The sequence below is a fragment of the Camarhynchus parvulus genome, chromosome 19 (assembly GCF_901933205.1).
Source record: "Camarhynchus parvulus chromosome 19, STF_HiC, whole genome shotgun sequence".
Taxonomy (NCBI): Eukaryota; Metazoa; Chordata; class Aves; order Passeriformes; family Thraupidae; genus Camarhynchus; species Camarhynchus parvulus.
Window position 1 is genome coordinate 5,104,930 of NC_044589.1, and position 12,026 is coordinate 5,116,955.

The 12,026-nt window shown below is 55.2% G+C and overlaps 1 protein-coding gene across 1 annotated transcript; it reads left to right on the forward strand.

Annotated features, from left to right (window-relative positions):
• On the forward strand, positions 1-12,026 carry SSC4D (scavenger receptor cysteine rich family member with 4 domains). The gene is made up of 11 exons (XM_030962965.1): positions 1-58; positions 371-508; positions 4,184-4,219; positions 5,919-6,224; positions 7,142-7,213; positions 7,488-7,802; positions 8,506-8,586; positions 8,831-8,905; positions 9,588-9,899; positions 11,160-11,176; positions 11,649-12,026. Exons 1-11 carry the CDS (start codon positions 1-3, stop codon positions 12,024-12,026), a joined length of 1,788 nt encoding a protein of 595 aa, XP_030818825.1.

A 12,026-nucleotide genomic window follows, 5' to 3' on the forward strand; every position in this document is an offset into this window, starting at 1 on the left:
ATGCGGGTCTGGGATCGCAGAGGAATCCTGGACCATCCCCCTCGCAGAGAGCCTGCGAGTGAGACCCGGCTGGGAATCCACCCCTTGGCAGCGAGGGGGAAATGGGATCTTAAAATACCGAATCTCTTCCTAATTTTCGCTGACATTCCTTGTTGGGGAGTTTTATCTCGCAGGTAGGATACAGCCCTTCAGCTTCATCTTGCCACTTAAAAAAATTTGCTTCTTCTCAATTAATCCCGATTTTCATGTGTCTTCTGGTCACTGCTCCTGGAAATACTGAGGAGTGACATGTTCACAGGTCCTGCATGGCCCTTGGTGACCACAGGCTCTCCAGGCCACCACTACTAACACTGCTGTCTGCATGTTTCAGGGAGGTGTCCGCTGGAAATTCGCCTGCAGGAGGGGCTGACAGCAGCAATGACACTCGGTCCCTGTCCGGACACCGAGGTGCTGCCTCTCTCCTTGATGCCAGCCACACTCCTCATCCTCCTCATCCTCAGCCCCACCGGTGAGCTCCTGCCCGGGGCAGTGGGAGGGGTTTTAAGCACCCGTGATCCCTCTCCATCAGATTTATGGGCAGATTTTCTCCAGGCACAGGATTATTGTGGTGTCCCCTACAGCGCTGAGCGTGCACAGGGATGAGGGAACAAGTTCAGCTCTAATGTCCCACTGTGACCTGGCTGTGATGGCAAGCCCAGCACGCAGGATGGGCAGGGGAATGGGCCAGGCAGCTGCCAGCACTGGTGACAGGGCAGTTCTGGGCTCTGGAGCAGGCAGCATCCATGGGGAGATGCTGATGGCCAAGGGATGCTCCTGGAGTTGCTCCCCGGGACCTGTGGGACCAGCCCTGCCAAGGAAATGGGTGGAACGAGCACCCATCCTGTGATGGTGTTCACAGGGGTCCGAGGATGAGGGAAGAGACGAGGATCTGACTCCATGTTTCAGAAGGCTTGATTTATTATTTTATGATATATATTACATTAAAACTATACTAAAAGAATAGAAGAAAGGATTTCATCAGAAGGCTGGCTAAGAATAGAATAGCAAAGAATGATAACAAAGGTTTGTGGCTCAGACTCTCTGTCCGAGCCAGCTGGGCTGTGATTGGCCATTAATTAGAAACAACTAACATGGGCCAATCACAGATGCACCTGTTGCATTCCACAGCAGCAGATAATCAATGTTTACATTTTGTTCCTGAGGCCTTTGAGCTTCTCAGGAGGAAAAATCCTAAGGAAAGGATTTTTCATAAAAGATGTCTACGACACCCATCCCCTGAGAACAACGCGCTCTACTCACTCCTGGCAGGCACTGTGCAGCCAGGAAGCTTTTCAATAGACCTGGGAAAAGCCATTCCTGCTCTGGAAGGTGCATCCACACCAGTGCTGTGGCAGCGAGGTGATCCCAGTGTGACTCTATCCGTATCATTACAGCCGGGTGTGGGGAACAATTCCTACCTCAACAAACCCACCAAGGCACAGCCAGCGGGAAAACCGGGAATTCAGATGTACTCAGACATCCTAACTGAGTTAAATCAGGTTTTACCTTCCCACCCCCTCTGCTGCTGCTTCCCTTCCCCCTGAGGATGCTGTGGCAGCATCCGCACTCACACTCTGGGTAGGGGGGCCCTGGTGGGTGTGAGGACCCTGGTGGCTCTGTCCCTGCCCCCTGCACCGCCTGGCTCTCCTGGTTCTCCTCCTTAATGGGCACAGATTAGTCGCTAACGAAGGGCCATTTGTCCTCCGGTTTGGTGGTTTTGTTTACTCGAGTAGTTTCCCTTTTTCTTTGGCTTTGTGAAGCTGGATCACAGAAACATGGAGGGATCTATCTCTCCTCAAAAAGACAGTTCCTTATTATTGTAGACACACCAGGCATATTCTTTTCAGATCTCTCCTGACTTTGCTGGAGGATGCTCTTAAATGAATATTTCAGAGCTTTGATTTTGACTCAAAGGGAGATGAATATTTATCAATGTCCTTTTTATCCACTGTTTTTTTGGCACTGGAGTGGACTAGGTGTTAAAAATCAATACAAGCCAGGATCAAACACTCTTCCTAGAAACCCACACATCTCCCCACTTTTGGTGCAGGGGTGAGCTGAATTACCTCTACCCTGTTGTCCAGCCCTCGGGGCTGCTCTATCCTTCCCTGTCCTCTCCTGCAGAACCTCTCTGCTGCCGTGGTCTCACCTGTTTAATCCCCAATCCTTGCTGGAATCACAGCATCCCTTTCCATGCCTGCTCCAGCTGGGCAGGGCAGGAGCACTGACCACGCTGGAGCTCCCTGGCTGCTGATGTTCACCCCAGCATCCCTGCTAAGTCATGGATACAGCAAGACATTTGCCTTATTCTCCTTCCTCCTGGGGCTTCCAGGTCTTTCTTTGACAGCCTTGATTTGTGGCTGACTTCACGGTCTCCCAGGCAACATCCTGGCAAGGAAAAGGGAGGTGGGCTCATTTTCTCCACTGTCCCCCCAGGCTCACCCTGCTTCTCACAGTGGTGACATCCACCCCAGAGCAGCTGGGACTGACCTCCACGCCACTGCTGGTGGGCTGAGGGTGAGGCAGGACAGGGCTGGGCTGAGGTAGTGGGAGGAAAAGAGGCCACAGAGGCACCAGAGGTGTTGATCAGCCCTCGGGTGCTGTAATTAGCATGGAGGCATCACAGAATCATGGAATGGGTTGGGTTGGAAGAGGCCTTAAAATTTATCTCCTTCCAAACCCCCCCATCTGTGACTCCTGTGTTCACAGGAGTTCTTGGGTGAGGGAAGAGATGAGGATCTGACTCCATGTTTCAGAAGGCTTCATTTATTATTTTATTATATATATTACATTAAAACTATACTAAAAGAATATAAGAAAAGGTTTCATCAGAAGGCTAGCTAAGAATAGAATAGGAAAGAATGATAAAAGTTTGTGGCTTGGGCTCTCTGTCTGAGCCAGCTGGGCTGTGATTGGCCATTAATTAGAAACATCCAACATGGGTCAATCACAGATCCACCTGTTGCATTCCACAGCAGCAGATAATCAATGTTTACATTTTGTTCCTGAGGCCTCTCAGCTTCTCAGGAGGAAAGAAATCTTAAAGAAAAGATTTTCCATAAAAGATGTCTGCGACACCCATCCACTAGGTTTGGAAGGATTTTGGAAGGTGTCAGCCATGGGCGAGGGTTGTGCAGCCAGACCCTCAAGCCCAGGACACCTCAGATGCCCGAGGAGATCTGTGCTGGGCTCCAGCATCAGACAAATGCTTGTGGACTGGGATATCCACTGAGGTCCAGCTGCTCATGCCCATCCACCATCCCCCAGGGCATCATGATCCTGGTGCTGTGACCTCCTGGAAAAGCTGGAGCTCTCCGTGATCCATTCCAGGGAGGATCCCACATCACTCAGCAGTGGAATTGAGAGGGATTTTGTGCCCAAATAATGCCCAGCAGTGGGAGGAAGGTCCATAGATGAGGACATATCCTGCATCCTTCCAGTGTTCACCTCCCTCTGGATGAGGTTTCCCTCCCTCTGGATGGGGTTCACCCCCTAAGGTGGCTGCTCCCCATCAGAGGGTGTGTTGGTACTTGCATGTAATTATGGAGCTTCCAAAAAGTGGATTTTGTTGGGGAAATAAAAGAAAAACACCAATGAAAATGCACCCAGGGTGCAGCATCTTCCATCGGGAGATCTCCAGTGGGTTTCTCAAGCTGGGCAGGGTTGATTTTCCTTGTTCCCATCTCACCAAACAAGTTTTCCATGGGGGTGATGGGGCAGGAAGATGCAGGAGCTGCCCAGGGCCCACAGCAAGGCAGCAACGGGGCCAGGGATGGACAAAAAGGTCCCCAAGACCTGGCCCAAGAAAGGAGTGGCTTCTGCTAGCCATTGGGCCCATTAGGGTCACACATGTCACCTTGTGCTTCACATCCCGCCAGAGTCACAGTCGCTCATGTGCTGCCTCAGTTTCCCCACCTATGAAGTAGATGAAGTGATGCCCTGGGGAAGTTTGTTCATTTTTTTCCCCTACAAACTCCAAGACTTTGCAGGAAAGGGAAGGAGCCAAGGGCTGCTGGGTCTTGCCAGTCCCCACCACCCCCATCCCATCCCGTCCCATCCCATCCCATCCCATCCCTGCTGCCATCACTCTCCAAGCTGCACCTCCTCCTTTCTGAGATCTGATCCTTCCTCTTCTCCCTTGCAGGCACCACCTCTGAGCCCGAGATGTTGCCATTCCCAGGTGAGACTCTTCTCTGAAAGTCACTTTTCTCCAGGAAGTTTTGTAGTTGAAAAATGCACTTTTTAGGAAAAAGATGGGATTTGGGGAATTTAAAAAAGGAGATATATTGGTTTGGAATGAAAAGCAGCAAGAAGAAGCTAAACTTCTTTTACAGAAAGAAAATAAAGGTTCTTTATTATCCCTATTCCGCTAATTAGCCTGAGAGGAGAATTTTTCCACCTCCTGCTGAGTCCCTGTCCCTGTGCCATGCACCACACACAAGTAAATCATTCCCTTGATGTGGTGGACCCTGGGCACTTCCATGCCTGCTCCCCATCACCAGCAGCCTGAGAGATCATCTCCATCCATCCCACCAGCTCTGGATGCATTCACTGAGGCTAATAAGAATTTACTAATTGCATCTTGTCACTTGTCACCAAGTCAACATGTGGTGCCACATGTCTGCTTTTCCCTTCACCCTTGGGTTTGCGCCCGTTAGCAGAAGGGAGATGATGGGAGCACCACAGAGCCACAGAATGGTTTGGGTTGGAAGGGACCTTAAAAACCATCTCACTCTACCCTGGCATGGGCAGGAACAGCTTCCATGAGGCCAGGCTGTCCAAAGCCCCATCCAGCGTGGCCTTGGTGATGGTGGATCTCATTCCTGGGCTGAGACATGCTGTGTCTCCACAGCCACTGTTGCCAGCAGATGGAGGGGAGCCCGTGTCCCACCAGCAGGGCAGCACCAAACCTTGTGTAGGGGGATAGAATATAAGAAAATAAAGATAGTGCAGAAAGTAATCTTTCCCCTAAGGAGTTGCAGCTGGGCCAATTATCAAAGATTAGGAGCAGGCCTGACTTGAACAGGCCACAGCCGTAACCAGTGAGAAGAAGAGTGGAATAAAAGAGAGGGGTGGGTGGTTGAGAAGGGAACTGGAGTCAGTCGGCTGCTTTGTGAAGAAGAAAGAGTCAGAGCTCTGAGGAGAAACACCAAGGTGTGAAACTTTTGTGATAAGGAGACGACAGCATGGAACCCCTGCAATAAGATGGTAACAACCTTGTGCTACAGAGAAGGAGCAGGAGACTGATGTAGAGATTTTCCTTAGAGATTTTCTCTAAGGAGCAGGAGTTTGGTGTAGATTTGCTCCCCATGAGGAGGCTGCCTGCTGAGGGAGCTCTGTGTTGCCCTCCTCCCAGAGATCCGGCTCTCCAATGGGCCCAGCCGCTGCCAGGGCTGCCTGGAGATCCTCATGATTTTCTCTAAGGAGTTTGGTGTAGATTTGCTGCCCATGGCTCACTGAGGGAGCTCTCTGTGTCCTCCCCTCAGAGATCCGGCTCTCCAATGGGCCCAGCTGCTGCCAGGGCCGCCTGGAGATCTCATCATTTTCTCTAAGGAGTTTGGTGTAGATTTGCTGCCCATGGCCTGCTGAGGGAGGTCTCTGTGTCCTCCCCTCAGAGATCCGGCTCTCCAGAGGGCCCAGCCGCTGCCAGGGCTATCTGGAGATCCTCATGATTTTCTCTAAGGAGCAGGAGTTTGTAGATTTGCTCCCCATGGCCTGCTGAGGGAACTCTGTGTTGCCCTCCTCCCAGAGATCCACCTCTCCAGCGGGCCCAGCCGCTGCCAGGGCCGCCTGGAGACCCTCATGATTTTCTCTGAGGAGTTTGGTGTAGATCTGCTCCCCATGGCCTGCTGAGGGAGCTCTCTGTGCCCTCCTCCCAGAGATCCGCCTCTCCAACGGGCCCAGCCGCTGCCAGGGCCGCCTGGAGATCCTCTACAACGGCTCCTGGGGCACCGTGTGTGACGACGACTGGGACGTGGTGGATGCCAACGTGGTGTGTCGCCAGCTGGGCTGTGGCCATGCCATCACCCTGCCAGCTGCCATGACCTTCGGCCAGGGCACCGGGCCCATCTTCCTGGACAACGTGGACTGCAAAGGCTCGGAGGCTGCCCTGAGCGAGTGCTGGAGCCACGGCTGGGGCATCCACAACTGCTACCACTATGAGGATGTGGCTGTGGTGTGCAATGGTAATGAGGGTGGGTTCCTTGAGGGCAAGGAGAGCACGGGGTTACTGTGGAGGGCAAGACTTGGGGGCTGCAGGGCCCAAGGGTCTTATCTCAGAGCTTGACCCGGATCAGCCAAACATCTGCTGCCCTCTCCTCTCACCCCTCTCCTCAATCCAGGTCACCTCCCAGCTCCACAGGCTGGTGCTCCATAAGGTGACCAGCCTGCTTTGTGTTCCTTGTCACTCCCAGATCAGGGACTTTGTGCCCTCTCCACCACAATCCCTGGGGAAGGAGCACATGCCCACCCACGCTCCTGTCTCTGAGTCAGTGGCTGCCCAACTGCTCTTTCCCCTTTTGACTTGTGTTTCTTTAAACTGCTGAGCTTTTCAGTAGGAGATGTTCCTAAAGGTGAGAAAAGCAGTGGAAAAGTGTTTGAACTTGGCAAGTGAAAGTGGAACGGCTCTGTGAGGACCTTTATGTACCCCACACACGTTCCTCCCTCGCTGTGCAAGGTTTGCTCATCAGCCAGGCACCAGTGAGCTGTGAAAGGGAGGCTCTGCAGACCTGGAGCAGCTGTTCTGTGAATCCCCACGTCCTGCAGAAGCAGGGCTTGGAAAAGGAGGGATGGAAAGGCAGGGATGCTGGGTTGGTGGTAGGTTGTACCGACAGCAACCAGAGAACAGAGGTTGTGGATTGAGCAGGGAACTAAATCATGGCATTGTTGGAGAGGAGAGGGAAAGGAGGAGGGGAGCTGGGTCTGAGGGCAGAAGAGAGGCTGGAGGCATTGGCAGAGAGTTCTGGTGCAGCTGCAAACCCCTCTATTTTCAGCTGGGGCTGGTTTGGTGCAGACCCTCCTGGAGCAGTGGGGTGGGAGGGATCTCTCCATCTCCCAGGTGGAGCAGCAGCAGCAGGTGCCACCTCTCCTCTTCCCTTTGCAGAGTTCTCACCCACGCAAGTCAGCGAAGGACCGACCACCAGGACCCTCACAGCCTCGGTACAGGATGGGGAAAGTAAGCTGCTCAGCCTGCAGGGGGACATCCTGCCTGAGGGCAGTGTCACCTGCTGTCCCTCTTGAAGCCTCTCTGAGCTGCAGACCCCCAAACCCCATCATTGTGCTGGCCAGATCCCAGAAATTCCCAAGCTTCCCGAGCCCCATTGCTCTAAAGCTTCATCCCTTCCCCTCTCTTTCTCACTCATTTCCTTTGCCATCGCGGGCACGGTGGCAGCGTTGTGCCACATTCGGGGACACCGCATCCCTCTCACCTCGCGCGCTGCCACCTCCAGGTGACGGCAGCATCCGCCTGGTGAGCGGCCCCGACACCTGCCAGGGCCGCGTGGAGATCTTCTACCGCGGCAGCTGGGGCACCGTGTGCGATGATGACTGGGGCCTGAGCGATGCCAGCGTGGTCTGCAAGCAGCTGGGCTGTGGGCAAGCCCTGGATTACAAGAGCAATGCCTATTTCGGCTATGGAACAGGACGGATCCTCCTGGACAACGTCAACTGCGACGGCAGCGAGCCCTTCCTGTCCGCCTGCTACAGCCTGGGCTGGGGCATCCACAACTGCGGCCACCACGAGGATGCCGGGGTCATCTGTGCAGGTACCAGGCAGGGCACAGCCCTCAGGGTGGGGAAAAACCCAGGGGACAGCCTGTTCTCCAAGCAGAAATGGCCTCACGGAAATGCTGAGATGCTCAAGGCTGGGCAGGGCTCTGTGCTGTGGGAGAATCCTTGTTCCTCATCCACCCTCATTGTGGTATTCCAGAATGGCAACCCCACACCAAGAGCCCAGAGCACGGCCAGGGTGGTGATTTGCAGGGGAAATGCACCTGCTATCCTGCCCCTTCCCTCTGCCATTTCCCTGCTCTGCTGGCTGCAAATGAGCTGCCCGTGTCCGGAAGGAGGGACAGGCTGCCAGGGGCTGGGCACAGTGCCAGGCCCGGCCTGCCTCCCCTTCCCCTCCTGAAATGATGTATTCCTGCCATCCTTCACTGATTACTGTTTATAGTCTTAATAATCCCCCTGAATTCCCTCATTATCATGGCTAATGACGGGAGCAGTGAGTGCCAGTGCTTTCCCCTTCTCACTGTTAATGGACAAAGGGGATGATGTAGGACAAAAGGGACAATTTTTTCAGGCTGGTCCTTTCCTGCCTAAACATCCCCATCCCCTCTGGCACCTCCTCAATAGCACCACCACACCCAGACCTTTCTCAGAGGGGCAGGGGATAATGAAGCATAAATGGCAATGAATCCTGATGATAAATCTCCCAGGTGTCACCTCTGTCCCTCTGTGTCACCACAGGACTGGACACATCCACCATCACATCATTCACCACCTCGCTGGCCCTGGACTCCGAGGAGACCCTCACAGCCACGGCCACAGGTAGGAGGTTGGCAGTCACTCATCTGGGGGTGAAGCTGTGTCCTCTGTGCCCTCTGTGTCCTCTTGTGACCCAGCCTGGCCACCCTGGGGTTCTGCCATGCCTGGGTGATGCTCGAGGGGTGACACTGCCCATGGCAGGGGGCAGCCATGGTGCTGGGGGTCACTGGCACCGACTGGAACGGGGACAGTGGGTGCTGGGTCAGGACCCCTCAATGCCCACATGTCCCCACATTTGTCTCAGCAGTGACAGACAGCAGGGACCAGCCCTCCCAGGCCACCGAGGTGGTCACCACCACGCTCCTGACCATTGAGCAGGAAAGTAAGTGTGCAGCTGCTGCTGGGGCTCCACATCCCTGGGGGAGTCACTCCACATCCCCAGGGCTCCTTCCATGTCCCCAAAGGTCACCCCATGTTCCAAGTGCTCAATCCATGCCCCAGGAGTTATCTCACATCCCCAAGGTTTACTCCATGCCCACAGGGTGCTCACCCCGTGACACCCACCCAAGGGTTCATCCCACATCTCCAGGGATTGCTTCATGCTCACAGTGCTGCTTGGGAATCACCCCATGTACCCAGTGTCACCCCACACCACCAGGACTCACCCTGGGTGCCCAGGGGCTCAGCTGACATCCCCATGGTCACCCTGAGCTCTCCAGATGTTATCCCATACCCCAGAGACTCACCCCATGCCCACAGGGGTTTGCCCCACATCCCCAGGGGGCTGCACCCACATCCCCAGGGCTTACCCCAAAAACCGGGGCTCACCCCACATCCCCAGGGGTTTGCCCCACATCCCCGGGGGGGGTGTACCTGTGTCCCCAGGGGTCACCCCATACCCCTGAGACTCACCCCATGCCCACTGGGGTTTGCCCCATACCCCCAGGGTGTTGCACCCTGACCCCCAGGGGTTACCCCAAAAACCGAGGGCTCACCCCATACCTTTGGAGGGTGAGCAGGGGACACCCTGCGGAGCCCTGGTCCCCCCGGGTCGTGGCCCGCAGGTGGCGGCTTGCGGCTGGCGAATGGCAACGGGAGCTGCCGCGGGCGGGTGGAGGTGCGGCACGGCGGCACCTGGGGCACCGTGTGCGACGACGACTGGGACTTCCCCGACGCCCAGGTGGTTTGCCGGCAGCTGGGCTGCGGCACCGCCCTGGCCGCCACCGTGCTGGGCTCCTTCGGCTACGGCAGCGGGCCCGTGCTGCTGGACAACGTGGGCTGCGGCGGCGGCGAGGCGCGCCTGGCCGACTGCTTCCACCTGGGCTGGGGACAGCACAACTGCGGCCACCACGAGGACGCCGGGGTCATCTGCCGAGGTGAGAGAGGGGGGAGAGGGTGTCTTGGTTTGGAAAGAGAGGAGTCTGCTAAGGAAGGCAGGAGCCTCCCCTGAAATGGAGAATGTAAACCCTCCCCACCCCTCCGAACTGCTATAAATTTTAAATTAAGGGGCTCTCAGGCAAAAAAATATGGGAGCAGGAAATAACAGTTCTTTAATAGGGAAGGAAAATAAAATGATAAAGTAAACAATGCGGTACACTAGAACAACACTGACAGAGTCAGAACCCAACGTGACTCCCTGTGGGGTGTTGGTAGCAGTCCAATTGGAATTGTGGCTCAGCCCTCCTGGAGTGTCAGGGGTGGTTCTGCTGGAGCAGGGATCCTGGAGAAGGATGTATTCTTCCTCCAAAGATCCAGTGGAAGAAGAGGCAGCTGCTGTTCCTCTGGGGAATCCAGTGGAGAAAGCCGTGCTGGTGTTCCAGAACTTCAAGATTATATCCATGTAGGAATGCTTGGCTCCTCCCTCTGGGCTCACATCTCCCAATGGGATGCTGTAGTTCTTATCAGTCATGCAGTGACATTCAATGGCTCTTATCAGCAGATGTCCCCTCCCAGGGAGGAGTGATTGTGGTCACTCAAAGAGAGAGATAAGGCAAACTGCCCACTTGACAGAAGACAACTGCCATACAGATGGTAATAGAAAACATCTTGCCTTGCAATCTGGAACAGAGGGTGACTGGAGGTCTCCAATGAAGCCCAGCTCAGTGGGAAAGTCAATGGGTGTAGGGAGGATTTTGGCCGCGCTCAGGCTGGCCGTGGGAAATGGGGTTCCCCCAATGGGGTTGGGGGTGAAGAATGAGCAGTGGCAGTCGGTGCTGTGGTGGGGGTGATGGCTGGAGTGTGGCACCCACTGTGGTCCCCATTTGTGCAGAGTGGCTGCACATCCCACCCCACACCCCTGCGGCCATCCCACACCACTGCTAGGGGGGTCTGACTGACCCTGTCCCTTGAGTCACTTTTCCCACCTCTCCTCCACTGCACCAGGTGCTGATGACACTGAAGATCATTTCCAAGAGGCCACTGCTACAACCACCACGTTGGCCGCAACTCGTCCCAAGGAGGGTAAGTACTGGGGTGTCACCTGGGGACACAGTGCCAGCCCTGGGGATGCTCCACACTGGCACAGGGTGGAAAAATAAATGGCTCAGGCAGAGGCACAAGATCTGGCAGTGTCTGGAACAGCCCATGATGTCGCTATAGGACACGAAAGAGGACAAGCGCACGCCGCTGTTCTCAAGGTGAGGAAAAAAGGGGAGTTTATTTTCTGACTCCAACATTTATAGTGTTCCAAGAATGACAGTGGATTGGAGGATGACAGTGCCACCTCTCTAGTGTCACTGGACAAACCAACAGTCCATCAATTTTCTCCTCCTCCATAAAGGAATGCAAAACAATGAGTTATTTACAGAAAGTGCATGAGAAAGTTCACTACAAGAATGTCAACGTCAGAAGGCTTAGAAAATCTTAAAAAAACAGGGTGACATCACGGGGAGGGGGAAAAACTGATGACACTGTTAAGTCATGGCCTCTCCTGGTGCCCCCAAGGCTGGTTCAGGCAGAGGTGGTGCACCATTGAGTGATGGACCTCAGGGTGGGGAGAGCAGGTGATGGACCAAAGGGGCAGAGGTGGGAACAGAGGTGATTGTCTGTTCTGAGGGTCACCCCCAGCTCTGACAGGTGCAAAGGCAGTGGGGGAGCTCTGGGCTGACCCCAGGGCAGGCAGGGAGAGTGGGGCACAGCTCTGGGGTGGGCACAGGCAGGAGCTGCCTCACCCCCTGCCCTCCCCAGGGTCCCTGCGCCTGGTGAACGGCAGCCACCGCTGCGAGGGGCGCGTGGAGATGTTCTACCTGTCCCAGTGGGGCACCGTGTGCGACGACGCCTGGGACCTGCGGGATGCCAAGGTGGTGTGCAGGCAGCTGGGCTGTGGGCACGCCCTGGCAGCCTGGGGGGAGGCACACTATGGCCAAGGAACCGGCTACATCTTCCTGGACAACCTCAAGTGCAAGGGCCACGAGCCCTCGCTGCTGCGCTGCTCCCACATCCGCTGGGACGTCCACAACTGCGACCACTCCGAGGATGCCGGTGCTGTCTGTGACATCCTATGA

What these genes read in the sequence shown, in the direction of transcription:
- SSC4D (XM_030962965.1), top strand. Translation starts at nt 1, where the DNA reads ATGCGGGTCTGGGATCGCAGAGGAATCCTGGACCATCCCCCTCGCAGA. An exon ending in CCTCATCCTCAGCCCCACCG is followed by an intron (nt 509 to 4,183) that starts GTGAGCTCCTGC and finishes TCTCCCTTGCAG; the next exon opens with GCACCACCTCTGAGCCCGAG. An exon ending in TGTGGCTGTGGTGTGCAATG is followed by an intron (nt 6,225 to 7,141) that starts GTAATGAGGGTG and finishes TTCCCTTTGCAG; the next exon opens with AGTTCTCACCCACGCAAGTC.